The sequence below is a fragment of the Saimiri boliviensis genome, chromosome 1, assembly GCF_048565385.1.
Source record: "Saimiri boliviensis isolate mSaiBol1 chromosome 1, mSaiBol1.pri, whole genome shotgun sequence".
Lineage (NCBI taxonomy): Eukaryota > Metazoa > Chordata > Mammalia > Primates > Cebidae > Saimiri > Saimiri boliviensis.
In genome coordinates, this window is record NC_133449.1 from 168,650,729 (window position 1) to 168,664,781 (window position 14,053).

General features: G+C 38.5%; 1 protein-coding gene across 1 annotated transcript in view; it reads right to left on the minus strand.

Annotated features, from left to right (window-relative positions):
- The window catches only part of PFDN1 (prefoldin subunit 1), a 62,647-nt gene that overhangs the window by 36,580 nt on the left and 12,014 nt on the right, over window positions 1-14,053 (minus strand). Inside the window, exon 3 of the mRNA XM_003933906.4 lies at window positions 1,843-1,927. Within this exon, the coding sequence (XP_003933955.1) occupies window positions 1,843-1,927 (85 nt within the window). The remainder of the gene's footprint in view (window positions 1-1,842; window positions 1,928-14,053) is intronic.

Sequence of the window (14,053 nt, forward strand, 5' to 3'; positions counted from 1 at the left end):
ACTGTTAAAAGCACAGGTTAGAGAAGTACTGGAGAATATAGTATACTAAATGCTGAGATAAAGGTCATGTTAAGGAGCCTATGACGATGGGAATGGTAAAAAAAGAAATTGTGTATTAACTGGATTTATATTACTTAGAAAGATAAACTGTCAAATGATGGAGAACAGCATATATAGCGTAATTCCTCTTTTAAGAAAGGTTGTATATATGCATATATGAATGATTTTATATAAATATAGACATTCTTGCTACTTATTATTCATCATAACAATTTTAAATGTATTTACCTACAGTTGCAAAAATGCATTTTTTGTTTTAACTATGATTTGTTTGGGTTTTTAAAAATACTTTTGTTTCTCATGAGTGAAAACACAAGATATCAAATTGAACCACTTAAAACAGTTGAGCTGCTTAAAATGTTAAAACAGGACACAAAAAAAACCTGGTTATCACAGGCTGTTTTTTCTTTACTTGGTTTTTTTGTTTGCTTTTTTGTCTTGTTTTTACAATACAACTTTTCTAAGCTGTAAATCTATTATCAGGTTTGTTTAAACTATCAGTAGTCAAACAAAAATAGGCCTAAGTAACCTAATATACTACATACTCCCAGGCCAAGCCAATTCAGTGCCCCTTAAGAAATCCCCAGGAGGCGGCCGGGTGCAGTGGCTCAAGCCTGTAATCCCAGCACTTTGGGAGGCCGAGGCAGGTGGATCACGAGGTCAAGAGATCAAGACCATCCTGGTCAACATAGTGAAACCCCGTCTCTACTAAAAATACAAAAAAAAAAAAAAAATTAGCTGGGCATGGTGGCACGTGCCTGTAATCCCAGCTACTCAGGAGGCTGAGGCAGGAGAATTCCCTGAACCCAGGAGGCGGAGGTTGTGGCGAGCCGAGATCGCGCCATTGCACTCCAGCCTGGGTAACAATAGCGAAACTCTGTCTCAAAAAAAAAAAAGAAGAAAAAAAAAAAGAAATCCCAAGGAGGCTACAAGCTGTATCTCCCAAATTCAGCAGAAGGCTGAGTTAGATTCTGATCCTCTGCCTCAAATAGTACTCACAGAAATCGGATGAAATGACCTTTGAAGTCAATGCATCCACCCACATGCTGGGAAATCTTGATCCCTAAGAAATAATAACCAGCTTTTTGTTCAGTCTAACTTTTACTACACACAGGATGGGCCTTCACCAAAGCCCAAGAAAAATATCTCACTAAAGGTCTTAATGTACAAAGAAACTGTAATAATAAAAAGTAAGTAATATTTCCAAAGATTTACTTACTGTTACCTATCATCTTTTTCCCTAACTAAAAAGAAAAAAATGTTCTCTCATTGGAGCACCATCGTTCAGATAGTTAATTGGTTACAGCTTGCTACTTTGTACTTATATAGAGCCTAATTTAGGTTAAAGGAATCACAATGTGTAAAACAGATGCTATACCAAGATCCTCTAAAATGTATCATTATTACCCCCTCTCCTGCTCATCCACCACAATCCACTACCCATGTTGTTTGCATATACATCACATTTCATTTATGGCTTTTTTTGTTTTAAAGAATAAACACATTCAAGGTCAACGAACAAAATACATTCATGTTAAACCATCTCATCAAAACCCTCTACAGTTCCAAAGAAGAGACTATTCCCTTTTTTTGGTCTTATGCACTGCTACGAATATGAATATGATTATGACAGCTTCATGGCTCCAAAGTAATTATAAAAAATAAAAATAATATGACATTACCTTGGCAGGCAGGTATACATTTTCATTTAATATGAAACAATAAGATTACGACTTTCTCCCAAATGTTAACTTCTATTGCCAATATTCACTCAAAACTTACTTCTAGTTCTTTAATTTTTTCTTCTGCTATTTTTTGCTTCTCTAACAGTTGATTGTGAATTGCTTCCTTGGACTGAAGAATAAACCTATGAAAAACACAAGAAAGTTGAAAATTACACCACATGACTACTGTATTCATCAAAATCAACAGCTACATAACACAAATATTAAACTGAGAAAGCTAAAAGGACAAATGCATATTAACATAATAAGGCAAGCTCAGGAAACCACCACAAGTTTAAACCTTCCTGGCTGAATACGAATAAAAGCTTAATAGTAGATTCTGCTTTCTTATTTAATATAGGAATCAGGAAGGGCACAGTGGTGTGGGTACAGTCCCAGACACTGAGGAGGCTGAGGTGGGAGGAGTGCTTGAGCCAGGTGTCTCAGTCTAGTCTGGGCAACATAGCAAGACCCTGTCTCTTTAAAAAAATAAAATAAAAAGGCGGGAGGGTGGGACCAGGCGCAGTGTGGCTCAGGCCTATAATCCCAGAACTTTGGGAGGCTGAGGTGGGCAGATCACGAGGTCAGGAGATCGAGACCAACTTGGCCAACATGGTGAAACCCCATCTCTACTAAAAATACAAAAATTAGCTGGGTGTGGTGGTATGTGCCTGTAATCACAGCTACTAAGGAGGCTGAGGCAGGAGAATCGCTTGAACCCAGGAGTCGGGGGTTGCTGTGAGCCGAGACTGCACCACTGCGCTGGATGACAGAGCGAGGCGCTGGATGACAGAGCGAGACGCTGTCTCAAAAAAAAGGAGGGAGAGGGTGCTGGGCACAGTGGCTCACGCCTGTAATCCCAACACTCTGAGAGACCAAGGCAGGAGGAATGCTTGAGCCTGGGAGTTTAAAACCAACCTAGGCAACATGATAAGACCCAGTCTCTACAAAAAATAAATTTAAAATAATTAGCCGGGCACAGTGACACACGCCTGTAGCCTCAGCTACTCAGGAAGCTGAGATGGGCGAATCAATTGAGATTGGGATATCAAGGCTGCAGTGAGCCATGACTGTGCTACAGCACTCCAACTTGGGTAACAAAGCAAGATCCCGTCCTGGAAAAAAAAAAGAAAGAAAGAAAAAGAAAAGAAAATCAGGCTTCAAGTAGATTCATATGCAACAGTCAAAAATAATAAAGGAATAAAAATATGTCATAGGCTAAGAGAAAAGTCAACATACAAACAACAAAAAAATACCCTATATGTTTTGTTTTTTCAGTTATCTGTTTCAGTTTTTATCTACATATTTTTTAAACAATATTTATAAAGTAGAGCGCCCCTCCATCTTTTTTTTTTGTAACAGCAGTAACTCATGACCTTTTAAAGTCACAATCAAGTACTGTGTTAGGATCAATGCATTAGTGTTTATATGAGTTCCTCAAACAAAAAGCACTGTATAAGCCCTGGTATCTTTTATTATTATTTCCAGAGTGTATAGTACCTCTGAAAAGCTCAAAATGTACAAGTGGAAATTTTCAACTTTTTCCATTTTATAGTCCGGCACATTATTTACCACTGATGAGGTTGGAAATAAGGAGAAGTTTTAAAAATTAACACTGAATCTGTTTTATGACTTTATGTCCACAATTCTTGCTGCAGGGAAAGGAAGAACAAACTTGTATAGCCTCAAGTAAGTGAACTGAAATATTTCCCTTCCACTGGAACCAAGGGAAAACCCCAATTACGCAAATCTCTTTTAGGGCTGTCTAAGGAGGCTAAAATAGATTTCAAGTGAACATTGAAATTAATTAAGCAAGAGTTTTCTTCTCTTTGCACTAACAGAGTTCAGCAACAAAAAACGAAATATCATCTCTTAACAAAAAGCCAAACAAGAAAACATATCAAGGTAGCAATAAGCAGTTTCCTCTGCTAATCCCACAAAAACATCATTGTGCCTAGGTGGGTTCTTATCAAGAGAGTCTGTTATTATAGATATAAGACAAGTAAAAACAGACCAAAAAAGGCAATTAATTATGCCCCAACACCTGGAAAGTAACTGCCTTTTCCCCTCTTCTTCATAACTAAGCCTTACTACACATATTAATACAATTCGATAAACTTATTTTACTCCACTAATCATTAAGCTTACATCCTGATGTGGCCAGCCCAAATCATTTAACTGATAATCTTAGTCTTTAGCAGTAACTTGATCCTTGTAAAAACCTTACTGTATATTTATGGGAAAGACAGCCCACATTCATGCAAAACAAGGATTAATTCTAGGTCTTTTACTATAGAACCCTTTCTGTCTAAAATGTTCTTACTGGATCCAAGAGACGGGTGCTATTTCTGATAAGATTATGGTTTACAGAATATTTTTCTCAGAACTAACTCACATTTGTATTTGAGGAAAAGAGTTGTTTTGAACAATATTAAGTCTCAGTAATACCGTGTAAAATCTATTTTAAAACAAGGTGCAAGAGTCACCAAATTATGTCATTATATGTATGATTTTACTGAGAAAGTCTTTTAGCCTTGGAAATAATTTTTTGCGTAAAAAATACATTTTTAAATAGCATTGCTAGCTAACCAATGAGTACTATTCTCAAATAATAGGTCATCAGACATCATCTTTATTAGTGTCTGGGAAAATTTCAAAGCTAAGATTAGAGGTCAAGTCATTACTTATGTGGCCTTTAAAAATAAAGTATCTGAACAGATACTAAATCTCTTGAGCAGAAAATAAAATTACTAGAAAGCAAGAACACTCAACAACAAAAACATGTTGTTCCATGGCCACACATCCCTTGAGGTAGCTATATCAGACTGTGCCAACTTCAAAGGCCAGAGAGATTCCGCCGATGGAGGCCAACTTACTACTATAAGCCTAAAGACATCTCAGCCATGCAAGTTTTAAACAAGGATGAGTGCTGGATAAATGCAAATGTCTACCTCAAAGATTAGTTACACATTAAACTTCAAACACAAAACTTGTGGAAAGTTTGGTTTAGTCTTCAATTGAAAAAAATGGTAAACATATATTGTATATAGACTGGAAAGGGCTCCAAGAAACATCTGATTTCTGAAAAGTCTTTGGAAAACAGCTTTCCTATTGTTTAAAAAGGCACTGGATTATCAGATACTATGTGAAGAGAAAGGATTTATCATGATAATATGAGTCTTATTATAAGCAAATATTATGTACACAGTTTCTCAATGTAGAGAATCTCATAGTCATCCTGCCTGGTTGTTTATGGAAAGCCAAATAGTAAATAAAGAATTCTGGAGTTCAAAATGTACCAAAAAGGAAAAATAAAACATGAAGAGGCAAAGTATGCTCATATGACAAACAGTATGTAAGTAATATGCTTCAATAGTCAGGATTATATAACCTGAATTAGAGTTGATGCTTTGTAAAAGGCCTCTTCTTCGACCTGGAAAACAATGCCATGTGCCTCTGCACAGTCTACTCTCAAGGACTTGTAACCTATTTCACTTCCTCATTTTTTTGTAATTATGCCATCTGAAAACATTTTTCTGATGGCTTTTGGTTTTGATTTGAGAAACACCAGACTGTTTTCTAAATCGTCCTGCAGTTTGCTACAACTTCCACCTTCTTATAACTCAGTATGACTCAAAACTATTGTTCACCTGCCCAAAACACAATCCCAGATCAGTTGCACTGCTGCACTGTGGACACACTTTCCAAAGTATGGTCACCTAGACATATGCTATTCAGAAACAACAAAATGCTTACGGCAAGTTCACTTTGGGTGGGAAATTTTTAGAGGGTATCTAAAAACATATCCTGTAGCATTTGGGTTTCAGAGTATCCACAAATTAAGTAGCATAGGAAAGACATGAATGAGTCTATCTTGCTTCTTTGCCTCACTCCACTGGTGATGAAAGTTAATAAAATTTTACTTCATAATTTTTAGCATGGAAGAAAGTAAAAATAAACTGAATTCATTTCTTACTTTAATCACTACCTTAATAAGGAAGTGATTAAAATTTTATGGCACATCCACATTGTAGACTGTTCAGTGAGCTAGAGACTTCTGTTATTGGCATAATGAAGAGTAGGTACCCTGAACACTCTTGATTAAAAACAAAGCAAAAAAATGTTTTTAACACTTTGTTCAACTAACACAAAAGGAAGGATTCCACAAAGGCCCAAAGTGAAGTGAAACTGGGAATTCAGGAATGTAAGACAACAGAAAATTGGCTTTTACCCAAGGGTAATTAGATTAGGCTGAATCCTGGAGACCTTAAGCAATCACACCGGCACAGAAATAAGATACAAAACAGGAGATAAAACCAAGGGGGCAGCCAGGTATAATAGCATGCACCTGTAGTCCCAGCTACTCGGAAAGCTGAGGTGTGAGTATTGCTTAAGTCCAAGAGTTCAAGTCCAGCCCGGGCAACACAGCAATGCCCCAACTCTAAAATATAAATAAATAAATAAATAAATAAATAAATAAAAATTTGAATGACTAATTAAATAAAAAACCAAACTGAAAATTTAAAAATAAAAAAACTTTCATTTACATGTAAAGAGGTCAATATAGTAAGTAAGTAAAAACTCAAATTTTAAAAATCAGCATGTACCCAAATTGAACCTTGGAATAAAAATTAAAAAATAAAAATATCAGCACATTGGCCAGGTGTGGTGGCTCACGGCTATAATCCCTGCACTTTGGGAAGCCAAGGTGGGTGGGTCACTTGAGGTCAGGAGTTCAAGACCAGCCTGGCCAACATAATGGAACCCCATCTCTATTAAAAATGCAAAAGCATCAGCTGGGCATGGTGGCAGGCACCTGTAATCCCTGATACTCAGGAGGCTGACGCAGAAGAATCACTTGAACCCAGGAGGCGGAAGTTGCACTGAGTCAAGATCATGCCACTGCACTCTGGCCTGGGTGACAGAGCGAGACTCCATCTCGAATTAAAAAAAAAAATCAGCGTGTCATTCCATTTTCAAGATGAAAAAATATGTAAAATAAAAAAGGATTTAAACAAAGATGAAATGGGACTGGAAAAGAAAGAGAAACAGCTTTTTAAAATTCATCACTTGAAAAATGTTTCTTCTTGAATCCTCAAATTTTTTTTTTTTTTTTTTTAGAGACAGAGTTTTGCTCTGTCTCCCAGACTGGAGTGCAGTGATGCCATCTAGGCTCACTGTAAACTCCACCTCCACAGTTCAAGCAATTCTTGTGCCTCAACCTCCCAAGTAGCTAAGATTACGGGTGCCTGCCACCACACCCAGCTAATTTCTGTATTTTAGTAATGACAGGATTTTACCATGTTGTCCAGGCTAGTCTTGAACTCCTAACCTCAGATGATCTGCCTGAGTCGGCTTCCCAACATGCTGGGATTATAGGAGTGAACCACCGTGCCTGGCCAGTGTTTTTTAAGTATATAAAAAATTACCAAGTGCAAAAATAAGACCTTGTCAGGTTAAATACCTTGCCCAGCTTGTATGTATTAGATTAGAAACTCAGGTCTTTCATGTACCATATTATAAAGGCTCTAATATAAGTTACTATAAATATGAGTGTATGTGAATACAAATAATGCAATTAACCTTGGATTAACTAGTTGGTTAAATTTGTTTCTCACAGGAGATACAGGCAAACAATTCTGAAATTGCTTTATATGTGTACTAGGATAAGTAAATAAGTAATTGGACAATGGACAGCAGAGCCAGGTTTCTCAAGTGAGAGAGAAGTTATTGATGAGCAAGAAAGGAAGGCTAGAATGAACACTATGGTATGTATGTATGTATGTATGTATGTATGTATTTATTTGAGATGGAGTCTTGTTCTGTGGCTCAGCTTGGAGTACAATGGCACAATCTCAGCTCACTACAAGCTCTGCCTCATGGGTTCAAGCGATTCTCTTGCCTCAGCCTCCTGAGTGGCTGGGATTACAGGTGCCTGCCACCAGGTCCAGCTAATTTTTTGTATTTTTACTAGAGATGGGGTTTCGCCATGTTGGCCAGGCTGGTCTCAAACTCCTGACCTCGTGATTTGCCAGCCAAGGCCTCCCAAAGTGCTGGGATTACAGGCGTGAGCCACCACGCCTGGCCAACCCTATGGTATTTAAGAGTCGTAGATATCAGTATAAACTCATATTCAGCTTAAAGTGTATAGTGATGAATACACAAAAACATACACGAGTTAGTAGTATATATACACATATTACCTACCTCTAGTCACCAGAGGGCCTAGAATAACACCTCAGTAGCAACAAATAAAACCCAATGACCAGATATAGGTTTCTAAATACCATTCTCCAATAAAAGGAATCAGAAACCACAGTTTCTTGGAGAAACGACTAACTACAGGGCTCAGCAGGGAAAATATAATATGAACCTGGACCATACTGCAGTATGAGAAAGTCAGGAATTACTAAAAACAAAAGGCTAGGCCAGGCACAGTGGCACATGCCTGTCATCCCAGCTACTCAGGAGGCTGAGGCAGAAGAATTGCTTGAACTGAGACCCGGGAGGCGGAGGTGGCAGTGAGCCCAGCCTGGGCTACAGAGTGAGACTCAGTCTCAAAAAAAAAAAAAAAAGAAAAAAAAGGTTAAAGAAAAGCAAGCCACAGATGGGAGAAAATATTTGCAAAACGCGTATCTGATAAAGAACTTGCATCTAAATTATGCAAAGAACTCTTAAAATTCAACAATAAGAAAACAAACGACCATATTTAAAACAGGCAAAAGATCTGACAGATATTTCATCAAAGATACACAGACGGCAAGTAAGCATGTGAAAAGATATTCAACATCATATGTTATCAAGGAACTATAAACCAAAATTATGAGATACCACCACACACCTAGTGTAATGGTTAAAATCCAAAATACTGAAAACACCATATGCTGGTGAAGATGTGAAGCAACAGAAACTCTCATTCACTGATGGTGGAATTTAAAAAATGGTACAGCCTACTTTGGAAGACAGTTTGGCAACTTCTTACAAAGCTTAACATGATCAAGCAAATGCACTCCATTAACCAAATGAGTTGAAAACTTATATGCACGTGTGCAAATGTTTACAGCTACTTCATTCATAACTGCCAAAACTTGGAAGCAACCAAAATATTCTTCAATAGGTGAATGGATAAACTGTGGTACATCCATACAAAAGAGTATTATTCAATAACAAAATGAAATGAGGTATCAAGCCACAAAGGAGCCTTAAATGCATATTGCTAAGTCAAAGAAGCCACGATAGTATGAAAGGCTATATACTGCATCATTCCAACTATATGAGACTAAGGAAAAGGCAAAACTGTACACAGAAACAGAAAAAAGGTCAGTGGTCACCAAGGAAGAGAGTGGGGAATGAATGGGAAGAAGGGAAGAACAGGTAGAACACAAGGGATTTGGGAGATGGTAAAACTATATTGTATGACAGCACAAAGAGTGGCCCCTAATGTAAACTACATGATCTTAGTTAACAATAATTTATCAATATTCTTTCATCAATTGTAATGAATGTACCACACTAATGCAAGATGTTAATAAAAGGCAAAACTGTGTGGGAGAGAGTGGAAAGGGAGTGAGAGCTCTCTGTTTTTTCTGCTCAATTTTTCTGTAACCTATAACTACTCTAAAAAATTAAAGTTGCAGGCCAGGCACGGTGGCTCAAGCTTGTAATCCCAGCACTTTGGAAGGCCGAGGCAGGTGGATCACGAGGTCAAGAGATCGAGACCATCCTGGTCAACATGGTGAAACTCCGTCTCTACTAAAAAAAAATACAAAAAATTAGCTGGGCATGGTGGCACGTGCCTGTAATCCCAGCTACTCAGGAGGCTGAGGCAGGAGAATTGCCGGAACCCAGGAGGCAGAGGTTGTGGTGAGCCGAGATGGCACCATTGCACTCCAGCCTGGGTAACAAGAGCGAAACTCCGTCTCAAAAATAAATAAATAAATAAATAAAATAAAGTTGCCAGCCATGCCCGGTGGCACACGCCTTTAATCCCAGCACTTTGAGAGGCTGAGGTGGGCAGATCACCTGGGGTCAGTAGTTCGAGATCAGCCTGGAAAACATGATGAAATCCTGTCTCTACTAAAAATTTAAAAAACTAGCCAGACATGGTGGCACATGCCTGTAGTTCCAGGCAATCGGGAGGCTGAGGTGAGAGAATTGCTTGAACCTGGAAGGTGGATGTGGCAGTGAGCCAAGATTGTGCCACTGCACTCCAGCCTGGGCAACAGAGGGAGACTCTATCTCAAATAATAATAATAATAATAATAATAATAATAATGTTGCCAGGCACAGTGGCTCACCCCTATAATCCCAGCACTTCGGGAGGCTGAGGTGAGGGATCACTTGAGTCCAGGAGTACAAGCCCAGCATGGGAAACATGATAAAACCCCACCTCTATAAAAAAAATTTTTTAATTAGCTGGGTTTGGTGGCACATGCCTGTAGTCCCAACTATTTGGGAGACTGAGGTAGAGAACTGCTTGAGCCCAGGAGGTCGAGGGTACAGTAAGCCATGATCACGTCGCTGCATTCTAGACTGGGAGAAAAAAATCTAAAAACACAGGAGAAAACCTCAAAGAGCTCCCAATGGTCAAAGCAGAATTATTTGAGCAACAAAATAAATAATGTAGTACTAGATTATAACACAGAAATACAGCACCTGTACCCTGCCATACATAGCCACAAGAAATCTACAGATCACTGTATGCTCAAATATAACTCCAACGGATGCTGCTGCATCTCTGTACTATGCTATCCATGTTTCTCTCATTAACTACTGTATCCATAAATCCCTCCTTCCTCTTTCTTCTCCAGTGCCCATACTATAAGCAGTATGCAAGGCTCTCTACTAAACTCTCTCTACCCAAAGTTCCTCAGAGAACTCATTTATTTTCAAGGCCTCAACTTACCTAATGACCCTCAAAATAATATCTACCACTGTCCCTGCACTACGTCCAGGCTCTATGGTCACTTCTACTTGGATGTTCCATATCACCTCAAATTCAACATAGCCCAAATTAAACTCATTTTATCAACCCGTACCAGCATTCTCTACAAGCAGTTTCACCATCTCAACTTCAGCTTCCATCAGTATCACCATATGCAAGTCCCAAAACTGCAGATATCCTCCCTATATTCCCAATTTATCACTTTCTCTTGTACTGATCCTTCACCTCTATTCCACTTCCACCACTTTAATTTATGCTTTTATTCCTAATCTCCTGAATAGCTTGCTGCCTGCCTGTGCTCCTGGACTAAACTCTGCCTAATTCATCCTAAATATATCAACAGTTTTCACATAGCTAGCCCTTAGTTATTGATCACTATAATGATTGCTGATGATTTTGGCAGACACTACTGTTTAGCTATCCCATATCCATTTCCTTTTCTTTGTTGATTGAGCCCCAATTTTGTTTGGGTACCCTCTACTTCCCCGAGTAAATCAGGGAAGTGAATTCTAGGCTGAATCTTGATTGGCCTTACCCAATCATTGCAGTTGCATCCCCCAAGATTTAAGCCTAAGCATGTGACTCAGTTTCTGTCATGAAATATAAGGGGAAGACCATTAGAAGACTTCTGGAAAGGTGCTCCCATGAAGGTGACACCAGAAAATATGGCACTCTCTTTTTTTTTTTTTTGAGCGGGAATCTTACACTGTTTCCTGGGCTGGAGCGCAATGGCATGATCTTGGCTCACTGCAACCTCCACCTCCCAGGTTCAAGCGATTCTCCTGCCTCAGCCTCCTGAGTAGCTGGGACTATAGGCACCTGCCACCAAGTCTGGCTAATTTTTGTATTTTTGACAGAGACAGGATTTCACTATGTTTGCCAGGCTGGTCTGGAACTCCTGACCTCGTGATCCACCAGCCTCAGCCTCCCAAAGTGTTGGGATTACAGGCGTGAGCCACTGCGCCCAGCCAAACATGGCACTTTCTAACTCTGGATGTTGTCATGCCTCAATAAAATCCCTGGAACTCCTGTAGCCAAGCTGAAGATGAAGCTGGCAAGCACAGGAAGAAAGGCAGGGCCAGAGCACCAAAATACGTGGATCTTAAGCTAAGACCAGCATGCGGCCCCTGAGGAGGCCTGTCCTATATGACATGAGTAAATCTCAGAAGCATTACACTAAGTAAACATACATACTATAATGACTTCATTTCTATATTGCATTTATATGAAGTTATAAAACAGAAAAAATTAATCTATAGTAATAGAAATCAGATTAGCAGCCTGGAGCCAGGATTAAGAAAAGAGAGGACTGACTTGAAAGAAGCAAGAAAGAAATTTTTAGAGTGATGAAAATGTTCTTTATCATGACTGGGGTGGTGGCTACATTTGTCAAAATTCACCCAACTGTATTCCTAAAATGAATGTATTTTACTCTATATAACTTATATCTCAATAATGTTTTCTTTAAGACAGACCTCTGATAACATGGAGGGTAGAAGAGAAAAAAAAGAAAGATGGTGAGGTATCATTGTTGTCAGATGGTGAGGTACCATGCAGAAAAATAAAGCCAAAAAGAGGCAAATTAATGTGTGTGCTAGTTAGGTGTATACTTTTAAATAGGATGGTCATGAAAGGCTTCATTGCCTTTTTCGAAACAACCTGAAAGAAGAGAAAGGATAAGCAATGGACACATCTGGAAGAAGGCTTCAGTCAGAGAAACTGTCAAATGCAAAAGACTGTCTTTTTCACTGATGAAATGGCAGGCCATCTGAAGATTTTGACTATAGTGATCTTGACTTACATTTTAAAAGGATTACTCTGCTTTGGGAGGCTGAGGCGGGTGGATCACCTGAGGTCAGGAGTTCAAGACCACCCTGACCAACATGGCAAAACCCCGTCTCTACTAAAAATACAAAAATCAGCCAGGCATGGTGATGGGTGCCTGTAATCCCAACTACTCAGGAGGCTGAGGCAGGAGAATCACTTGAACCCGGGAGGTTGAAGGCTGTAGTGAGCCGAGATCATGCCACTGAACTCCAGCCTGGGCGACAGAGGGAGACTCTGTCTCCAAAAAAAAAAAAAAAGGATTACTCTGGCTGACCAGTTGAAAATGGATTATAAAAGGTTAAAGGTTAAGGATAGAAGCAAGAAGCCTACTTAGAAAGCAACTGCTATAAACTGCTATAAGCCTACTTAGGAAGCAACTGCTATAAATGGTAAATTAGACCAGGGTGGTGATAAGTAGAAGTCTTCAAATTTTGAACAAAATTTAAAGATATAGTCAACAGTATTTGCTAATGAACTGAATATAAGATTGAAAGAGAGGGGCCAAAGATGAGTCCAAGATTTGGAAATCCCTGAAGGATGGAAAAGCCACTTTCTAATACTGAGAGAGGAGATGGTTTGTCTACAAACAGCAAAAATTTTATTCTGGCCAAGTTAATTCTGAAATGCCTATTAGACCATCAAATGGAGATGTAAAGTAGGCAGCTAGATATATTAACTCTGGAGTTTAGGGAAGGGGTCTAAGTTGATAAAAATCTGGGAGTTGTCAGTACATAAAACCGCATTTAGAGATACTCCTGGATGAGATTACTAAGAGACTAAGTACATATAGACAAAAAAAGAAAAAAACAAAACAAAACCCAAGGCCTAAGCCCAAAGTCAATCTAGCATTTACAAACACAAAATAAATGAAGACAGTAAAGGAAAATGAGACGGAATGGACAGTGAGGTAGGAGGAATACCAAGAAGTGGTATCCTGCAAGCCAAGACAGTGCTTCAAGGAAGAAAGATCAACAGGACCAAATGCTACTGATAGGTCAAATAAGAGAAGGACTGACAACTCACTGGAATTACTGGAGAATCATGGTACCTTCCAGAACCCAATCCCATATAAGCATTCCTTGTTCTAGTAGAATAACACACACTGCTATGTTCAACTTGTACTAATTAAAAATTACTGCCTATTTTTAAATCAAAACTATTACTCCTGAAATGGAAGCAGTAGTATGTTAACCTATTTTAAACATGATGTTTATTTCAGGTTACTATTTTGTATTCTAAGTATTCTGGTAAGTAAGCACCTCTGATATTTACCACTTTTACTCTGGCTTCATCAAACCCCAAACATTTCCACATATATGCACTGAGTTATTCCACAACTTTTTCCAAGATACGATCTTTATTTTACTAGTAAGTTAAAATATAGTAACAGATAAAATATTTTAAAATTACTATTCAATGAGTATTGGGAGGACAGACAGTAGAGTACTCCTGGTACAAAAGCAAAATATCATAGAGAAATATAAATATACTTTGTCAT